A 21,893-nucleotide genomic window follows, 5' to 3' on the forward strand; every position below is an offset into this window, starting at 1 on the left:
AGGTATAGACAAAGCATGGGTTAAGAGCTGTCTCTTTGTGATGCAGTTATTTTTAGTAACTATCCGGGTTATCAGCTCTGAGTGACTGTGAAAAGTTTTGCAGAAGAACATGTTTCCAGGAGGAATTTGTATGAAGAGAAGGAGGTTGTTTGAGGCACAAGGAAGTGGAGGACTTCTAAGTGTAAGGGGCAGTGTGGAAAAAGGCATGAAGGTGAGAAGTGAAGGTACAAACAGAGCATGTAAGAGGGATGCTTGTAAGGAAATGAGAGCAGAGATCTAGACAGAGGCAAGGCTGTGCTGAGTCACAGAGGGGAAATCTTTGAGCACTCTGACGCAGAAGCTGAGATGAAGCAGGTGGAAGGATTCCAAGAGAGGAGTCACATTGGCAGACTGTCCGGAGGAAGATGATTCGAACAGCAGCATTTTGTATATGTTTTTTTACGGGGGGAGAAGGAGAGCGGGGGAAAGACAAGGAGAGACCAATATGTGGACAAGGGTTTTAGTGGCCAGGATGTGGGAGAAAGGTTGGATTTTTTGCAAGGATGTAGAGGAAGAAGCAGTAGGACATGGAAGGAGCCCAGATGTGTAGAGAGAGGAGATTGCAGGTCTTGGAGATAGGGAGAGCAGTGGCAATGATGCTGGAAGAAATGGGTGAGGCAGAGCTTGGGAGGAAAGATGAGGAAGTTTGAATCTGAGATGATCAAGGGATTTCTAGGGGGAGGTATCATAGAGGCACTCAGGTACACATGATGATGGTGCAAGTCAGAGGAGATAGTGAAATTTTGCTATTCTATGTAATAAACGGACATATTGGCATATGCAGCTAAAAGGTGCTGTAATTCCATTGGGGGACAGACTCTGCCCTGGGATGAATATCTGTGACTCTCATTTAAAGCAATTGGTGCCAAGCCTCTGATGGCCCAGTTTAGCTGACAATCTATAATAATCATGGCATGGGTTGTGAAAAGAGTAGCATAGGCCCAAGCATGCTGGATTTACATATGTAGTCTCACTCGCGTTCACTGATCTATGGAGCATTTAGTCTGTAATATTCAGAGGACATGTATTGTGCACACATTTTTAGTGTTCTTTCTGTCTGGTTTTGGTCACAGATTTCATAAATGGAAGTTATTAAGCATATGTAAACACCCCTTTAGTTGATGCAGTTGGATTCGGATTTGGCTTCTTTGCCAGGTAGAATGTTTTCAATGTTAGACACTGTCAGCCTGACGTGTATAACAATAATGTAAATATTTAAGATCTGAGCAAAGCTGCTTTACATTACGTTCAGTTTATATTGCCTTCAAAGCACTCCAGGTTAATACAGATACTCTTGGGCTGACTGAGGGCAGGAATTTTTTTACTTCAGCCAAACTATGGGCAAACTTTTCCTCCTGGTTCCATATTTTGGGCTGCTTATCTGCAGTCTGGATCTCAGCTCTGGGTTCTGTGAATGGGGCTTTCTTTGATTTCAGTGAGAACCCTTCATGTGGAACTGAATTTGCAATATCACAGCGCACAGGGCAACCTACAGGGCAGCTCAATGGTCTAAAGATAGTCTGAATCACATTTTAAGTGCATATCAAAGTCTCTGCCTATCCTAGGTGTTTCAATAGTTACTACAGTGACAGGCTCTAAGTACTAGAGTACTGGTACCCAAATGCTGTTCTCTTTTTTTTAATTGAGTTTTCGCTCTAAGCTAGAGCTAAGTATTCCTATTGACAGCCATTTACTCTGTTTTTTTTTTCTTTTAAAATATTGGCATTGGAATGAGAAGTGACGTACATCAGATTATATAAGAAGGAAACATTTTCATACACTCTGGTTACAGAGTCCGCTTCCCAAAACAAGAGCGGTACAACTGGTCACCAAGCAGAGGGAACTATGCAAGTTACTTGGGGCCCAATCCAGATCCTTTGGAAGTCATTAGAAAGACTCCAGATAACTTTGCTGGGAGTTGGATCTAGCACATAGTATGAGTTTTAGGAGATCTTTAATAAAGCAGAAAAAGTAGTAAACTGGAAATAAAACCTAACAGGAATAATAAAAGGTAGGAAGAAGGGGAAGAGAGGGAGAGAGAGAGAGAGAACTCCTGCAAAACTGTAGCACAGGTCTGAGTTGGGGAGCACAGCCCAGGGAGAGGTGGGGAACTGTTTGTAAAGCTTAGCTTGGAAGCTCAAGAGCCCTTTACCTCTGCCTCTTTTATTGATCTGCAATTGGAAGCTGGCTGAAAACCCTTTTAAGAGAAAATATTTGATCTCAAAACATTTGAGTTATTAATTGACTATCTTCATATGCTCAGGGAGCAACTTTCACTGTAAAACTGCTAATGTCCTGGCCCTTATGTTTTTCTTAGGCAGCAGCTGAGTGTGTTGTACCCTTACCATGGCTGTGATTCTGAAAAGCTTATTCTGAATGCCTCTTCCTTCTGTTGGTGCATGGTTCCTGTTTAATGCAAAAAGTATCTCTGCATCCAGGAGAGCATTGCGGCAGGGTTGGGAGAATATTTTAGCCACTAAGGAAGACTGTTTTTCCCACATTGAAAAAGGATATTCCTGTTCTTTCAGATCAAATATTGAGATTAAATTATTTACTACAAAGTCAATCAATCGCTTTCAGGATGGAGACATTCACCCCTGGGCAATGAGCAGTGCAAGACACAGTTTAAGTGGAATGGGAGTGTTGCGTAAGTCTTGCCTTGGGTCCCTGCACAGATGGGAATTTCACCCACCCAGGCAAGTGGGTTTCCTGACCAGATAATCACCACATTCTCCCAAGTACATTTTTTGTCTCTCTTTTGCATTTAAGCATCTTCTGGGTTTTCTGATTCCCCCTTTCTCCCCCCCCCCCCCCGAATGCAAATGAAACTATTTGGTGACACTTGGTAAACACAGTGACGCGTTAACTTATAGGAAACGGGCTGAGCAGAGCACTTCTCTATCACCTTCTAGAAGAGGCAGCTAATGAGACACGGGTTGTGGTGAACCTCACTGTCGTTCATGGACTGCTTCTGCTTGGCTCTCTGGAATGTTCTTGGAAAGTGAAGTCAGGGTCACTTACAAGAGAGTAATTTAGAAGGGAGGAATTTAATTTACCATCTAACCACTGCAAAAAATAACTCGGTTGGTGAGGCAATTGCAAAGCTACTTTTAAGCGCAGAAGTACAGAAGATTGCTAAAAATAGGATTTGTCCTAGGCCTTTTCCTATGTTATATTTTGTTATGTAAAGAAAGGTGTTAGGTTTTTGTAAAAGGTGATGAAGCCCTTGCATTTGCTATACACCTCCACCTCAACAGAAAGAACCTTGTCATTTCCAGACTGGATCAGCTGTTGACATTACCTTTTAAGAAAGGCTCCCAGTTTGGTTGTGGGATTATTTCCTTTCTTCATCCTTATGAGCTGAAACACAGAGATTTGCATCTGCCCTGCAGACAATCAGTGACTGCCTGTGCTGAAGCTAAACCCTACCTTGATATAAACTCAGGTGCCAATCATGTCACTAGGATGTTAGGCTGTAATTTGTCCCTTTCTGCATAGGATTGTGTTACTGTAAATGGAATCTTATAATGTACAAAGCCAGTTTCTATGTTTATTCACTATGTAGCCTGGGATTTGCCAGACCAGACCACTGGTCCTCTGAAGCCAATGTTCTGCCTCTGGTCATAATCAATACCCGATGCTTCAACAAAAGCGCAGTCCCCCCCACCCCAATATATTTAGCCAAATATGTCATGTTCTATGTGGCTGGGTGGAAATTACTTTCCTACCCTTGAAGGTAATCAATTTACATCCTGAAGCATGAGACTCAGTTAGATCTATTATGTTAGCAAACATAGATACAGATGTTAAGGGTCATGAAATTATCCTGACCTTTTGAAACCCAGCTAGGGTGTTTGATTTGATGGCCTCCTGAAGAAGTGATTTCCACAGTTGACTACACTCAGTATAAAATCAGAAGTATTTCACTTCATTTACTCTTTCTGAATTTTGAATTAATTAATTACATAAATTTTCTATTTATGGAAGAGGGCAAAAGAAGGAAGTGACTGGTCTTATTATTATTGATTATAGGAATCCTTAGCACTCAATTGGAATACCTCCCCTTCATACTTCTGAATTCAGCAATCAAGTTCACCTGCAAGACTCCTTTCCAAGTGAAGCAATTCTAAGATTTGCTCTTGTCACATACATACCTCTATCCTATCATACTGCTAATGGTAACCTGCCATGATGTCAGAAAGGATGACCTTGTGATAGAGCTGATGGACTGGGAGGAGGTCCTGACTTTGCTGCAGACTGCTGTGTTACCCTAGGGAAATCACTTCACTGTTATGTGCCTCAGTTTCTCCATCAATAAAATGGGGTTAATGATACTTACCTACCTCACAAGGGTGCTAGGTGGCTTAATTTGTAAATATTAGTGAAGAATTTGAGATCTTTGGATCCCTCTGAGATGCTTAGGTGAAAGGTGCTAGAAGAGTATTTAAAAAAAAAAAAGTAACCATCTTTTCCTTCTCTGGACCTCTTCAGTTTCTTCTGTACTTTCCTTAAGATGTCGTGATCAAGAGTGGACACAGTACTTCAATGTTCCTGGTATAGGTGTGTATATCCCCCAGTGCATATGCACAAATCAGGAGTATACATGCACACATACAGGTATGCTTGTATGCACTATGAGGGTGTGTGTGTGTGTAAGTGTGCATGACTATTTAAAAAGTGGGTCCCAAATCAATATGTGCTCTTGTTCAATATAACATCTTCGCATTATACTTTATATTATTTTCCATTGCCTTTGTAAGGCAATTAGACATTCTATATATATCATTAACTACTGCAGTGCACTGGCAGTCACCTTTATTGAACTGTCTGCCATGACTCCCAAGTATTTTCCTCTGAGGACACTGCAAGTTCAGAGGCCAGTAAGTTGGAGAAAGTGTTCGTGAAATGGAGTAACTCTTGGCATACAGTTACAGATGTATATGGTCTGATTTACAGCTCTGTGCAGCAGCTGAAATTGCATTTGGATCAAGAAGGATCTTTGTGGTTATGGTTTCAGGATTCCTTGGCATACATTCAGAATGCAGAGCACTGGAGATGTTCATGAGAGGTCTATCCCATTACTTCACGTAAAGGGCAAGAACATGTCTTGGGTCTGGTCTGCCTGCAGCCTTTCACTTGGATTTCTCAAGCTGCTGGAGGGCAAGCCCTTCAAGAGAAGCCTCTGAGCGTCCAGTGGTAGGAGCAGCCACAGCGACCTACTTGGAAGCAGTGGTAGATTACTGCACGGGTCAATGGGGCCCAGGTCGACAGGGTCCGTGCCCAGGGACCCCAGCCATTTGCCCCCTCCCCCGCAGGAGCGCCAGAACCTGGGTAGAAGTGGGGGGGTGTACTGGAACTGGGGCCCTGCCCCCTGCTCCAACTCTTCCCCTGAATCAGGAGCCGAGCAGTGGTAAGAGCTTCCCAGGGAGCCCAGGTCGCTGTGAGGAGCCCCAGACACTCCATCTGCCCTGGGTGGGAGCTGGGGTGCCCACGAGCAGGTGCCAGCCCAAGTCCCCGCCCCCCCGGGGCATGCCGCTGCCAGTGGGACCCAGGGCGGGGGCTCCAGTCCAGCCTCCTGCCCCCTCCCCAGGGCCAGCAGAACGCTCTGTGAGGAGAGGATGCCCTGCCCCGGCTAGGTCACAGGCAGGAAAGAAACGGGCAGGGAGGACTCCTCCGGCACAGCTCCCAATGCTACTGGCCCAGCCTCAGCAGCTGCTGCACTCTGCCTGGGCTCACTCAGTGCCTGCCCCGGTCCTGCTGCCAGGCTGCCCCTGCCAGGTCCCTCCTGCTCCCAGTGATAGGTTGCCCCTGCTGCTGCCTGGGCTTTGTGCCCAAGGCAGCCACCACATGTGGCATCACTCCTCCTGTTATCTCTGGCCTGAAGCTTGCTGTTTGCGGGGGGGGCAATGTTCCCTGCCCCCCAAACTACGCCCATGCCGCCGCCGCTTCGCACCTGCCTGAGACTACTATGCCTATGTTAAAAAGTGGGGGGGCATGCCCCCCCGGAGCCTTCAGTGCTGGCACCTCTGGGCTCCCAGGGTGTGGAGGGCTCAAATGTTCTTTGTGTCCAGGGCCCCAGTAAATCTTAATCTGCATCTGCCTGGGAGCTGCTCCACTAACATGCAGCTCTCACCCATCCTGCTTGTCACACTGCTGGGAATTTCCAAGCTGTGAATAAGTTGTGGGGTGAGCCCTTTAAGAGACACCCACTTCCTTTCCTGTCACAGACAGTGGCAGAGTCACAGCCAAGAGATGCTATGGCTCCAACCTGGCCTGGGCCTACCTTTCCCCCACTGAGATTTTCGGCTTTGGGTAGGATGAGCTCTTTGACACCCCTGCAGCTTTTGGTTCCTTCACTAAACTTCTGCTAAAACAACGAAGAGTCCTTGTGGCACCTTAGAGACTAACAAATTTATTTTGGCACAAGCTTTTGGGGCTAGAACCCACTTCATCAGATGCATGGAGTAGAAAACACAGGAGCAGGTACAAATACATGAAAAGATGTGAATTGCCTTACCAAGTTAGAGGTTAGTCTAACAAGACAACTCAAACTTCTGCTAGTGTGCTGAAGAGTGGGACCCTTGCAGAAAACCATGGGTCACTGTGCAGATTCTTTTCAGAGGAACAGCCGTGTTAGTCTGTATTCGCAAAAAGAAAAGGAGTACTTGTGGCACCTTAGAGACTAACCAATTTATTTGAGCATGAGCTTTCGTGAGCCACAGCTCACTTCATCAGATTCTGTACAGAGAGCCCTATGTTTTCAAAAGTGATGAGTGATTTCGGGTGCCTCAGGTTTTGGTGCTTAACTTGAGACACCTTGGGCCTGGCCGTCAGAAAGTGCTGAGCACCTTTTTAAGGCTTCTCAAATTGGGCACCCAAGAATGGAGACACTGTTTAATTCGTTGCCAATTATTACAATAGCACCCAAAATCACTAGTCACTTTGAAAATGTAGGCCATGTGTGCTGTCTAATTACACTTGGAAGGACTGGATTTTTATCTGTAAATGTCAGTAAACATGGATTTCATTGTGTACACACAAACCTAGGAGAAATATTTATGTTGATAATTGAAATTTACGATAAGCAAAGTAAGAAGGATGCTGCTTGAGAACTCATTAGAGTTTGATTTAAAGATATTAACTTTGTATATGTTGATATGTGATGTGGACAATTTGTGTTCCAACAATTATAAAGCTTTAACTTTTTGAATCTCGAAGTCTACTGTCATTAAATAATTATTGGTTGATCCCATATAATTTCCCACAACTGAAAATGTAAACAGATAAAAATAGACTAAATAATTACAACTAAACATCAATATTATCCATCAAAATTACACAAAAATACAAATCAAATTCTGCCCAGCCGATGTATAATATATAGTATGTTATGAAACCATGTATAATAATGAGGAATCAAAAATACACAGGTTTCAGAGGAACAGCCGTGTTAGTCTGTATTCGCAAAAAGAAAAGGAGTACTTGTAGCACCTTAGAGACTAACCAATTTATTTGAGCATGAGCTTTCGTGAGCTACAGCTGATGAAGTGAGCTGTAGCTCACGAAAGCTCATGCTCAAATAAATTGGTTAGTCTCTAAGGTGCCACAAGTACTCCTTTTCTTTTTGCAAAAATACACAGTTACAAAGGAAGCCTTTTGAGTAACAGCTAGAAGCAATCATTAACTTACTGACCCTTGCAGTCCCTTCTATCCCTATGAGTCTATGATTCTATAATACTGTACCTGTCACATGGGGATGGCATTAGAACAAGAAGCTCAGTGGCAGAGTCGGTCAGAAAATGGGGACTTTTCTGCAGAAGATTTCAACATTTCTTTGAAAAAACAAAAATGTAAAAACTAAAATGCTTTTGGGTTTCAGACAAAAAGCAAAGAAATGTCAGTTTTCATTTTTTTGACATGCCCATCTTTTCCACAGAAAGCAGGCACTTTCCCTGAACTTTTTTATTTAGTCAACCCCCCCCAATTTTCCGTCAAAAAAAAATTTAGAACATTTTCACCCAGCTCTGCTCAAGGGTTTTGGGTTCAAAATTTGTGAACCAAAGTTTTCCTCATTTTCAGATGGGTTTGCACCCTCTCAAATATCACTTCGCGATTCAGCTGCGAACAAGCCGCAAGAAGGTGATAATTAATCAAAACGGGCACATCATAGTATTTGTCTTGAAACTGTAAATTGTCCCAGTCTCTCTTGAAGGGTGTGAGTCTCACTGAACCTTTCAACAAACATGTGCTTCTAGGTTGAAAAGAAACCTGCAGGTGGGCAAGTTTCATGCAGCTTGTTGTTTGTTATTAGTTGTGAAGCACCGGCAATGTGCTCAGTTGAACAAGACACAAAATGGAGACCATCCTGAAGAGCTTCCAATCTAAGATGGGTGGGCTGCCTAACAAAAGCTTTGCACAGCTTTACATGTGAGGCTTACTGAATGAGATAATCTTTTTCAAACAGAGAAACCTTCAAACGATGGGGGCCTCTATCACTGTACCTTGTTATTATCTGAACTGTTCATGCAGGGGTTCTCTTGCTGCAGAAGCCAAGAGAGGTGCAGGATTTGGGGGTCCCACAAAGCCTGTCTGCACAGCTGCATTTCTGAAGCATAAATAAGAATTTGCCTAGCCCTCCCTTTCCCATACAAAGCTGCTCAGGTGGCTTAGTGCCCCAGTTTAATGCGGGTGGAGAGGGGTGCTGGTGTTGCACCTGATAATGCTTTCTCTCAGTCCAGTGGCACAGAGGCTCCTGAGAATTGCCTACGAGCAGGAAGCTATTAGTGGAAGTAATGCCTAGCTCGGAGAAGCACTTCTGCTACAACAACAAAGAGCCCTTTGATCCTTTCCATTTGGAGAACTTAAAACAAGAAAACAAAACTCCAATAAGACCAAGTTGGGCTGTAAAAGGAGACGGGGAAAGAAGGAGCACCAAAGAACTCGGGAGTGTAATTGTAGAAGTAGCAAATGTTTTGGCACTTTGATCTGCTTCGTGTCAGTTCAAGATGTTTCATGTTTAATACTGGAGAGCCATTCACCAAATGCTCTGCACAAACAATACAAGGCCGCCTACTGGTAATTCCAGGGCATTTGGGGAGAGACTGGCTCAAACTCAGCCCTTTTAACTCCACTGAGTTCAGTTACATCAGGGGTGACCTTGGCCTGCTGTGCATAAAAGGCTCCATTTACAGAGACACCTCATTGTGAAGTGGTAGCACAGGGCAGATATTACCTCGCTGAGCCCACTGGATAAAGAAGCTGCAGCCATATGTGTTCATTATCTCATGACCTGGTAGCAATTTTAAAATGTGGGACAGATCTTCAGCTGGTGTGAACTGGAGACGCTCCATTGAAATCAATGGAGCTATGCCAATTTACCCCAGCTGCGGTTCTGGCTCCTTTAGTCCAGCAGGGTTTGTTTTCTCCTCACTGCAGTGCCATCTCTCGCCTTTATACAACCATGAGGGATATATGAGAATTTTCTCTGGGAGCTGGAATATAGATCAAGCTTTTTACACCGTAGTTTATAAGAAACTTATCAAAGAATAGCTAACAGCTACCACATCTTTGTGCCTGGATTAAGGATGTGTTTAAAAAAAAATTCACTGAATTAAAATCCAAGGTGAGAACCGATGTCCCAGGAAAGGGTTTTTCTAGTACCTGGTTGTTCTCCTCACTACTGGACTGGGACACTGTCCCTCCTGTAGCCCCACCTGCAAGGATCCGGGTTGCGATCACTCTTCCCAATGCAGATCACAGAGTGAGTTGGAAGCCGAACCTTCTGACTGGTGCAGACTCCTGCAGATGGATGCATGTGTGCCAGATGCAAGCAAGACGAGGCCTGCTGCAAATAGTCTCTGCTTTGAGAGGGAGAAGGAAAGCAGAGCAACAGCAGCTAAAGCATTTATGCTTTAAAGTTTCATTTGCCCACAGGCTTCCCTACAAGAAAATGCCTTTCATGTGGGCATATAGCAATGGGCTGCAGAGAAAATCACATCCTTGGTGTTAGACAGGTGGAGTGTTTGCTTCCAAACCAGCAATGCACTGTAAGATTGGGTGTCTCTTCACTAAATCCTGCCCCTGTTGTTTCTGGGAGTTAAGCCACAGCTTTAACTAGTATTGATTGGGAAGATGTGGGTTTTTTTTTTTCCCACTCATAAAAATTGTACCTGTCTAAGGTAGAATATCTATTCGTGATATAAGAACGGGGCATCTCTCTAGTACCTGATGTATCTATGGGTAGGGTAGGGTAGCTACTGGAACTGGGAAGGTGTTTTGTTTGCATAGCTTATTTTTCCCAACCCTCTTTAATGAGCACTTACTTCCCATATGCATTTTCCTTTGATGGCTTTTGACTGTGTTGTGTAATTACCTGTGATTTGTAGTGATGATGTGATATAGTGCCTAGGTGTCGTGTGGTGGCACTGTGACCGGGTGTTTGTATCAAAGCAGTTATGTCAGGTGGGGGAAAAAGCCTCCATAGCTTGCCTAAAAAACATGTGCTCGACAAGATTTGTTCCAAGGAACTGAGATTGCCTGCCTTCACTCTGGAATGACATTGCCGTTGACGGTTTGTATTAGGAGTTAATTTCTTGGCTTATTTTTACATAAACCTTCAGGCATTTATATTCATGCATGATTGCAAGACTTCTGTCTTATTAATGGGTCCGTGTCAGCAATACAAATGTTTGATAGGATTATGTTTTGAGGAAATATGAGCAAAGGGATGGTCTGGTGGTTTGGACACCAGCTTGGGACTTAGGAGATCTGGGTTTAATTCCCTGCTCCACCACAGATTTCTTGGGCAAGCCACTTAAGGCTAAATTCACAAAGGGACGTAGGTACCTACCTGCCACTTTAGGCACTTGGATCCCAGAATCAGGCCCCACTGGGATTCATAAAACCCCCACTCAGGTGCCCCCGAACCCTGTAGGTGCCTAAACTCTCTTGGCACCTAAATTTTTGCAGTAAAAGTGCTCTAGGTGCCTGTATTTGTGCCTCTGAGTGTGCGCATTGCAGCTCCACACGAGGTGTGTGAATGCCTAAGCTCCAGAGTGATGCACAAACCACAGAAGATGGGCATTCCTCTTCCTAACTCGCCTGCATGACTCAGTCCAGTAGGAACTTATGCACAATGGCTGAGGAGGGGGAGAGGAGGAAGTCCCTTATAACTTTTAGCCCAGTGGCTAGGACTCAGCTAGGATATGGGAGATCCCTGGTTCCAGTCCCCCCTCAGGCAGAGAAGGGATTTAAACTGGGATTTGTCACCTTTCAAGGGAGTGCCCTGACCGCTGGGCTGTGGGATATTCTCATGGGGGACTCTCTCATGTTGAACCTCTTCCACTGTGGACAAATAATGAAAGAATCATTGGCCAGACAGAGAGAGCAAGAATGAAAAGGACCCTGTAGCCTGGTGGTTACAGCACTCACTTGGAAGGTGAAAGACGCTGGGATCCAGTCCCCTGCGCCAATGACTTTTAAAAATTATTTATCCGCAGTGGAACAATTTCAAGAGGCGAGCTCCACATCAGAGTGTCCCATATCCCTATGGTTAGGACACTTGCCTGAGAGGTGGCAGATCCCTGTTCAGATCCTCTCTCCCACTCAGGTGAAAGGGGGACTTGACCTGGTGGTCTCCCACCTTCCAGGTGAGTGCTCCAGACACTGGGCTCAAAGTTCCAAGACTGCTGCTCGCAGCAGCATCATAGGCACCTAATGCCAAGAGTGTTTGCAACTGAGACTCCCAAGCAGAGGGAAGGGCCTCCCCACACCCATCTCTGAGGGAGGGGCGGGGCTTAGCATACACCCCTCATCTTGCCTTCTCCCATTGTATGCCTTAGTTGAGGAGCCTCCTAGTTAGTTATTGTGAATCCCATTCCAAGTTTCTCTCTCTCCTTATTCTTTGTATAAGGAACCCACGCACCTAACTCAGAGGTTGTGGATCCCAGAGGTTTTGTAGATGGCTAAAAATTAGGTGGGGTGACACTCAGTTCCCCATCTGTGCAGTGGGGATAAAACCCCTACCTTACAGGGGTTTTATGAGGAGAAATGCAGTAATGATTGTGAGCTGCTCAGTTGTTCCAGTGCTAAGGGCTGTCCATACATTACAGAACACATTGTTTGGTGATGTTTTTGAAGACCCACCCACCCCTTGTAACTCTTTGTGATGCTGAAACAAACAACACACAAGTAAGGACCCACTCACCCCCGAATGTGTTACATGATTTATGGACAGCCCCATATACATATCTATGATAGATAATTTTCTTCCTAAGAATTGATGTCTACAGAGCTATGCTGTTTGACACTGGCTCAGGAACCGGCATGATAAATAAGGGAGGATATGATAGAGGTCTATAAAATCATGGCTGGTGTGGAGAAAGTAAATAAGGAAGTGTTGTTTACTCCTTTTCATAACACAAGAACTAGGGGTCACCAAATGAAATTAATAGGCAGCAGGTTTAAAACAAACAACAGAAATATTTTTTCACACAATGAACAGTCAACCTGTGGAACTCCTTGCCAGAGGATGTTGTGAAGGCGCAGACTATAACAGAGTTAAAAAAAGAAGTAGATAAGTTCATGGAGGATAGCCATTGATGGACCTATCAGCCAGAAGCTTCTATTTGCCAGAAGCTGGGAATGGGTGACAGGGGATGACTCACTTGATGATTACCTGTTCTGTTCATTCCCTCTGGGGCACCTGGCATTGGCCACTGTTGGAAGACAGGATACTGGGCTAGATGGACCTTTGTCCTGACCCAGTATGGCCATTCTTATGTTCTAAGTATAAAATAGTTTGTCAGTATAACTGAGTTACATTGAATGTGTGAGGATGTAACACATTACATTGAATGTGTGAGGGAGGCAGATCTCCATGAGTTTTTCAGTTACTATCTAAAGGATACAGGAGATAACACTCCATCCCAAGTTATTTTGCTGGCTAAGGAATGTGTCTGAGGAAGTAATAAAAGTTGAATGGGGCTAGCTTGAGAAAGTGAAATAGCCATAGAACTTGTGTCAGTTCTTGTGAGGAATCAGCCCCAGTAGCCCAACCGTGCGACTGTTTGATGACTATTGTACTCAGCACATTTCACCTCAAAGGCTCTCCAGTCCCTTATGAGCAATCCACGTACAGCAATAACACAGCCATCTCTGGGGAGGGTGGTGGTGGCCAGCCAGCACACAAGCACTCTGCACAGTATTAGGCAAAGAAGGACAAAGTAGGTTCCTAAGCCTACGTAAAAGGGTGTTGTTTAATGTATAAATGTTATAGATCAAGTTGCCTTTCCTGGAAGTTAAAGTTTGGGACTGGACCAAGATCCTGGATCTGAGCCCTTCCAATTCCAGATCTGGATCCAAACTTCACAAGTGGAATATCTCTCTCTGGTCTTTACCTGCACTGTGTCCTAGAAAGGTGCCAACCCGGCATGAAATTCACTCCTGTGCTGAGGTGTGCACCAGGCTTGTGTTATCACATAAGTCCTATTTTGTGGGCTGAAGTAGAATTGAAGTGGTGGGCAGCTTTGTGTCAGCCCCATGCACTGGTGTGAAGCTCCCGCTCCCTCACTGCACAGCAGTGTCATCATGCAAGGGACACACTGCAGTGTCCATCTCTCATGCTTTCCCGGGATTCTATACGTTTAAAGAATCTTTCTCAGAATACCTTGCTTTAATTAGAGCACTACTACTTTGTATTTAGAGTGCATTTTGCCAGCTAAGTATCTATGAAATTAATACATACTGTAACTTGGCAGGATCTTCCCACTGAAGTCTACTTGAGTAGTGTGCAACCCAATATCAGCAGCGTATGTTTGGACTAAGAATTCTTTGGAAAAGACAGTCAGCTAGAATACAGGGGTTTTTTTTTCTTTACCCTCAAACAGTCAGTTCTTGCCTTTGACAGCTAAACCTGGCTGGGGCCATTTCTCTTTCTCCTCCTCTTGAATCTTCTTAAGGGGAGTTGCTGTATCAGGAGCTGGAGGACGGGGGTGGGGGAGCGCGGGTGACTGTGTGTGTGTGTGGCAGGTGCGGCAGTGGGAGTTTCAGGACAAACAAGACACCAGGGAGCATTGAAAGCATTTTTAGCTTGGGGATTTACTGCTATTTTCTGCTAGAGGTTTAAATTGGAAGCTGCTTGTGATTTAGGAACATGAATCTGAGGACTGTGCCACAGTTCAGGAAGGCACTTAACCATGTGCTTTATTTTAAGCCTGCGCTTAATTTTTATTGACTTCAATGAGACTTTGCCAAAGCTAGGGAAGTGCTGAAGTGCCCTGCCTGAACTGGTGCCTGTACCAAATAGCATTTCTTAGAAGCTTGTCTAGGTGTCATAGGAGGCTCAGTCAGTCTGAAGAATACAATGCACTCCAGAAAATCGCCACACTGAGGGGCAAATGCAATGCTGACATAATAACTCTTAGGCCCAAATTCTCTGCTGAGCGCCTTGGTGTAGTAACTTGGCTGGGCACTGAGGTTCTCATTGGAAGAAGGGAAATGGACTCACCTTTCAGACTGAGGATCCTCTCAGCAGATAACTCAGCATAGACTCTTTGGCCCTAGCACCCTTGCCCCCCTCCCCTCCGCACCTCCCCGAAAGACTGGAAGTTCTGTGAACTGGTAGAACTTCTAGCTCTTCTGCTGCACTAATAATCTCCACCAACACAGTGTACTGGGTAGTAAATCTCTCTTTTCTGCCTCCCCAGTTCCTACCCTCTTCTTCTGTGTAAGGGAACTGCATCAATATTGCTGTGTGTTGGGCCATTTGCATCCCTGGAGGCGGGTGGTTGGTTGGATGGATTGTCCCTTACACTACAGAATCTGACTGGAATGAGAGGAGAACAGAGGGAGACCAAAATATTTTTTTGTGCACCAGACACCTTAGACTCCTTCAGGACTCCACACTCATGTATTTTACTGCTTTAATTTCGATACTTCAGCTGACTTCCCAGGAGGATGGTGGGATTTTGTTCAGTTGAAGTGCATTGGAATTGAATTTGAGCCAATTCCCTCCCTGTTGTGTCTCCAATGAAGGCAGTGCAGTTACGCAAAGTCAGTTTGGCCCCATATTGATGACATGTTCTGGCTTGACAAGAGACATGCTCATATATTCATACAATGAGAGCCTGATACCAATAAGAGTTTTGTCACTGATTTAAATGGGAACAGAACTGGGCCTTAAATGAGTGGCAACTGTTGAAATTAAGGTGACATTTATAAATTATTTTATTAATAATCCCTAAAGGATGAATAGAAATTGCTTTTTCACTAATAGATTATCTAAGGGACAGATTACATGATGTAGAGACCCTTCTATATAAGTGATTTATGTTCTATATTCCCAGTCTATCAGAGGTTTAAAACAGATGCTATAAAATCATCTGTCTGTCTCTACAACATGCCCTAGCACATATAAGAATGATTTACTTGGAGAAAAGCAATTTCTGTTCATTATCCATGAATTATCTTAAAGTACGTGTACATGTCACCTTAATTTCACATTGTTATATGATTTAGTGCCTTCTTTTGCAGGCTAAATTTATTTTTATGGACCTTATTTGCTTCAAATTAGCCCTGAACCTGGCCTGAAGTAGTATCCTCTCTTCCTACTTTTCATTGCTCTTCCTTAGACTCTGCTGGCAAATTTTGAGACCTAAACACAGAAAATACCTTTAATAATAATTTAACCCCCACCCCAACATTTTCTTCTTTTAATTCCAGTCTCATCCTTGTGTATGTCTAAGCGTTCCACAAGAAAATGACATTGTAGTGCAAGCAGAAAGCCCCAAAATGGATATATTAAAAGTGGTCACATTTTCATAGCAACGAGGTCATGGGTCAAATCCAGGACCTTTGTGCAAATGTAGGGGAAATGAGCTTTCCAGTTCCCTGCTATACCTAATAGCTCAGAAGGAATTTGGTAGATTCATCAGCACCTAATTTTGTGTGAACTTGAGACTCAGCCACATTAGTGTTTAAATTGTATTAATTGTTGAAAGGTATGTGCCGGGCCCAGTTTTGAGTGAACCAGGGGCTGTTTCTGGTTTCACATTGAAACTTGGTGGAATTCTGCAGTGTCAACTGTTTTCTCGCTGTGGTTTTGATCAAACTCTGAACTCGAAGGATGAGCCCTGGTGAACTGAAACCACTGGGTTTTGCACAGCCCTGCCATTCCTCAAAGCATTTGTAAGCTCAAAATTACAGATAATAAAATCATGACCTTTATGTTTCCCCAAGTATGGAGGATGCTAGTTAGTAGCAGAGCTGGCTTCAACCCCTGTCAATGTGCATGGACTCTTGATTATGTAAATTTGGTGGGCAATGTATATTTCTGGGCCTCTTCTCAAACGTTTCCCTCATATGATTCTGTTTTGCTGTTGTAGAATTATTTATGATCTCCCCTTACCTTCTTAAGGAGACAGGTACTGTACAGTTTGTGTAGCAAACAAAAAGCTTTGACAAGATGATATGTTAATGATTTCAAGTTTCAAATAACATAAATGCATCCATGAATAGAAGATCTAAGGGGGAATGGATAGTTATGGAGATTAGTGGTGAATTATGGAGCCTTTCCCCTTTGGTTGCCTCTTTGAATCCAGCCTGGGATGGCATTGACTCTGAGTTACAGCTGATTTTGGGCTCATATAAAATTATTTGGAGATCACAGGTCTAATGAATTCTAAACCAGCTCAGAGTGGCTGTGCTTTGCTCTTGACTCAGATTCTGAGTTTAACAGCATCTGACAAATTGTACCAAGCTCTGCAACGATTTTCTAGACAAGCGTTTAGAAGGGAGCAGACCGAAGAGTACCAGTTTCACTCTGTGTGCTCATGTCTGTGGAGGTGAACGGCTGGTGCTATTCCCATCTGTTCCACCTGGCCCATTTTCAGACATACATAGCAATGATTCTGCCAGAGCTCTGTGATCAATCCTTTGCTTCCTGTGATCTGCTGCAGCTTCTGTGCCGTGACATGTTAATTTTTCTTGGGCATTTGGGGAATTAGTTTGCTAAGGACTGAAAGCACTTTGACTGTTTTGTTTGTTCACAGTAATAATTCTACATAATAGCTATTCAGTGTAGTATAAGCAACTTATATGGTACTTACCCACCTTTGGAAAGCACTTTGAGGGCTACAGATGAAAAGCCCTATATTCTTTATTAATTAGTTGGAGCCGTCTAATCCAGCTCCCTTTGAAGTCAGTGGGAATCTTTCCTTTTGCTTAAGTGAATTGTGGATTAGGCCCTATATAATGTTCCATATTTTGTTTACTATTGTTGCCCCTTTTTGACATGAGAGTTGACGTTTGGGGGCCTGTCAGTGTTAGAACTGAGAGTAGAAAATGATGGTAGTCAGGTATTTCTCTGATGCAGTTTTGTGTATATACAAAGAATGTATGAAGCCCTGTGTCTTGGAACACAGAAGGAATAAAATAGCAAGAAACAGCTTCTTTTGCTCACAGCACCAAGAGTGCTTTGTTTTTGGGGTTTTTTTTAGCCTGCACCTTGACCTGAAAAACCTCTACCCAGGGTCAGTGATGCACATTTAGCTGCTCATTCAGGCTGCCTCTCTCACTCTGTCTGTTCTTGTCTGACCTCAGTTTCAGATCTCTCATCCCGGCATCTTCCCCTATCCAAAAGAATAAATAGTCAAAAGCTCCTCAGCAGGTTCACACACACCTTTTGTCTTAGGTGGTACTTACGCTTACAGTTACGTTAATGGAAGGGTGAGTTCACACCTACCAATCTCAATGGGGTATTAATTCAGCCCATAATGAGGTTTTACCCAGATCAGAACACTATTGTGAAGGTTCTGGAACTATTCCCAAAGATGGGATGGATAGCTATAGTTTTGATGTATTTAGAAAAGAAAAAGAAGTTAAAGAAAGACTTGATACAGGAGTCATCATCTGACCTGTGATTTGTTCCATAGGCTGTTCCAGTTATTCAGCAGTTGAAGGTAAAATAGCTATATATTCTGGCATAGGATTATAGTGTTTGTAGGATTTCCACTTGGCTGAAATACGTAAATATCCTATTATGTGATGCCATGACTCTTGCAGTGCTGCTGCATGTGTTGTATAAATTAGAGATTTGCCTGAATCTAAACCACAGATCAAAATGTTGCTGGAGTTCCAAATCCAGATCTGGTTTAGAATTTTGCAAATGGTCCCAACTGTAAACTGGCCTGAACCAAAACCCTCAGTAGCATTAGTCCCAAATGGTGGGATGTTTGACATCTGAATTTCTAGTACAGGGGTGGCCAGCCTGAGCCTGAGAAGGAGCCAGAATTTATCAATGTACGTTGCCAAAGAGCCACAGTAATACATAAGCAGCCCCCCATCAGCTCCCCTTGCTCCTAGCACCTGCCACGCACTGGCAGCCCCGCCAATCAGCGCCTTCCCCTCCCTCCTGATCAGCTGTTTCGTGGCGTGCAAGAGGCTCGGGGGGGGAGGGGGGAAGGGGAAGGAGCGAGGGCATGGCAGGCTCAGGGGAGGGAGTGGGAAGGGGTGGAGTGGAGGCAGGGCCTGTGGCAGAGCGAGGGGTTGAGCAGTGAGCACCCCCTGTCACATTGGAAAGTTGGCACCTGTAGCTCCAGCCCCGGATTCGGTGCCTATACAAGGGGTTGCATATTCACTTCTGAAGAGCCGCATGTGTCTCCGGAGCTACAGTTTGGCCACCCCTGTCTTAGTATAAATGCCCCATTCTCCATTATTATGATTGCCCTTGAAAAGGAGGCTTAGGAGACCTGCCTGAGAAAGTGAGCCTAGTGCTCTGGGTACAGACCTAGGAGCTCCAGTTCTGGCTCTGATGATGGCACCATCTGTAGCCTTAGTAGCCATAGTAAAATGATGTAAAGGTAAACTTTTAAAAGTAAGTTCTTTGATGTTTGGGTGTCCATTTTTACTCCAAGATTTAAAAAAAAAATAGAGGCCAAAAGTTAGATTCCACAGTTCAGCACCGAAATAAAGAGCCTGGGACAAGATTTTGAAAAATGTACCTAAGTAAATGGGTACCTAAGTAAATGGCCAAATTTTCAAAAATGGTAAGCAATCCGGACGTCCCACTGATGTCAGTGGGAGATCTAGGTACTCAGATCTCCCACTAGGTACTCAGCACCTTTTTGTGTCTCAGCTCCCCATCTCTCCAATGAAAATACCAATCTGCACATCCCAGGAATCGTAGGGCTAGTTAATGTTTGGGTTCCAGCGCACTGGAAATTAAGGATGAAATTTCAAAAGCACCTAACTGGGGGAAGTTCCCCATCTTCCATGGGTGTGGTGGGTTCAATGGCAATTGGGCATCTAACCCCTAAAACCTTTTTGAAAAGAGCAGTCTAAATTCTGGGGGCTGGGCTAAATGAATACTTAGTTCGTGGCAAGCTGGGGTGTAAATCTATTCTACACTATCCTGCCGCACACTAAGTGTCCTTGTGGACCCTGCTGCTGTGCATTAAAAGTTCCCAAGTGCTCTTTGATCTATCCCGCTTCGAAATGGTAGATTGATGCCCCAGCTTGCTGAGAATTTAGGGTTTCTCTAAACAAACATTAAGTGTTGTTATTTGCCCTGTTCAAGATTCCTACAAGTAGCTCTTCTGATGTATGCTTCACAGAGGGATATGTTTTATTGGGACAGGCCACAATGGGGGAGGTTTACGAAGTTCGGTGACTACTTGCTATTTGTGACTTTGAAAATCTCCCCACAAAAACTAGATCCCTGTGTTAGGAGTGTTTTAAAAAAAAAAAGCACCCTTGAATCAAACAATAATGTTAATGGTTCATTTTGAATATTTCAGCTGGTATTTCTCCCCCCAGCTACTGGACTGAAAGCAGGAGAGAACAGAACCAGATCCTGTAATTGTTCTTTTATGCAAAATTGCTATTTGGCCAAGGGGTTTACAACTGATTGAAATGAATTTTCTTTCCCTTTTGCAGCCTGACGGCACCAGCAAAGAGTGTGTCTTCATTGAAAAAGTCCTAGAAAACAACTACACAGCACTGATGTCTGCGAAATACTCTGGCTGGTACGTTGGATTTACCAAAAAGGGAAGGCCACGAAAGGGGCCCAAGACCCAGGAAAACCAACAAGATGTACACTTTATGAAAAGGTACCCAAAGGGTCAAGTGGAGTTACAGAAACCTTTCAAGTACACCACAGTGACCAAGAGGACTAAGAGAATACGACCTACCAACCCCAGTTAAAAGATAGACAAAAACAGTGTCACAATAATAAACCACAAAAAAACTGCACCAGAGGAATATTTTTACATTAAAAATAAGGAAGAAGCTCTATTTTTGTACATTGTGTTTAAAAAAATAATTAAATTTTTTTTTAAAAAAATAAAAGACTGGATGGCAAATGCTGGGGGAAGCTGTTAGGGATTTATTGTGACTTGAAAAACAAAATGAACTGCTCTATTTAAATTGACTTCTTGTTGTTGACACATAGGTGCTTATTTCTCTTTTTGGAACGGACAACTTTTCAAGCAGATCCCCAGAGGAAAAACAATTAATATTAAATAAAATAAAACCAAAGAAAACCAAAGTTCTTTCCCAAAGTTACTGAGACCCTGCCCCGAAAAATCACCAGTTTTGCAGTAATCTATTTATTGTCTGCTGCAAACTGTCCCGAGACAAGATGGTGTGTGCGGCAGTGATTGAGTTTCCGTGGAGTTCTCAATGCATTGATCTTCTGTAACCTTTCTGATGACATAAGGTGTCACGGCTCTGTGATCCTGCATTATGCTCAGTTCTGGAGAATGCTGCTAAATACATTCAAGTGACTAAAAATGACCTAATACACCAATGATAAGGGAATATTTTAAAACCAGCTATATTATATATATTATATATATATAAGCTATTTATTTCACCTCTCTGTATATTGCAGTTCCATGAACCAAGTATTACTGCCTCAACAATTAAAAAAATTATTTAAAACACATGTAAATATTGCTGTAATTCACACTTTTTGATTATTGCTATGAACTTTTATCCTTATGTCACAGCGATAGCCACTCTGTAGTTAAGGTCAGAACTAGCTTCCCATTATAAGCTTGATTTTCAATCCTCCCCCAGTTTTCCCCAGTAGAAATCAGTCTTTCATGGCATAATGGGCTGAGCACTATGTTGGGAACCAGGAATTCCCAGAGTTCTTCCACCACTGAAACTTTGTCCAGACTAAGATTGAAAGCTGTGTTGTTAGATCTAATGGACACTTTCTAAAACTCTAGTTTTATGCTAATCTGCCCCATAGACTTTGATGTGACCAGTTTAACATATGTTAAAGTACAACTTGTCTTGTCTTGACTAGAGTTTTAGAAGGCATTATTTGTTTCAGGCTAGCCGATATAGTTTAATATCATACCTTTAAACCCTAGAACCTTGACTTTGTTCATGACCTTGTTCATGACCACTTAACATTTCTGGAACCCAGTTTCTCCACATGTAAAATGAGAATACCAACCACTTATCTACCTTACAGGGTGAGTATGAACTAGTTCATGGTTTTGTACTGTTTTTGGACAATGAAAACCCTTATGTAAATGATAAATATTAATGAGAAACATTTAACTGCAGAACAGCATACATCAACTAGGGCTGTCAAGCGATGAAAAAAATTAATCATGATTAATCATCCATTTAAACTATACTAGAATACCATTTATTTAAATATTTTGTATGTTTTCTACATTTTCAAATATATTGATTTCAATTAAAACACAGAATACAAAGTGTACAGTGCTCATTTTATGTTTATTTTTATTAACAATATTTGCACTGTAAAAAACAAAAGAAATAGTATATTTCAATTCACCTAATACAAGTACTATAGTGTGATCTCTTTATTGTGAAAG

The 21,893-nt window shown here is 43.2% G+C and overlaps 1 protein-coding gene across 1 annotated transcript in view; it reads left to right on the forward strand.

Annotated features, from left to right (window-relative positions):
- FGF18 (fibroblast growth factor 18) overlaps nucleotides 1-21,139 on the forward strand; it is a 112,350-nt gene extending 91,211 nt beyond the window's left edge. The window contains exon 6 of the mRNA XM_075131376.1: nucleotides 19,972-21,139. Within this exon, the coding sequence (XP_074987477.1) occupies nucleotides 19,972-20,238 (267 nt within the window). The 3' untranslated portion in view covers nucleotides 20,239-21,139. The remainder of the gene's footprint in view (nucleotides 1-19,971) is intronic.
- Nucleotides 21,140-21,893: the final 754 nt, after the last annotated feature.

This window comes from Caretta caretta, chromosome 8 (genome assembly GCF_965140235.1).
Source record: "Caretta caretta isolate rCarCar2 chromosome 8, rCarCar1.hap1, whole genome shotgun sequence".
NCBI classification, from domain to species: domain Eukaryota; kingdom Metazoa; phylum Chordata; order Testudines; family Cheloniidae; genus Caretta; species Caretta caretta.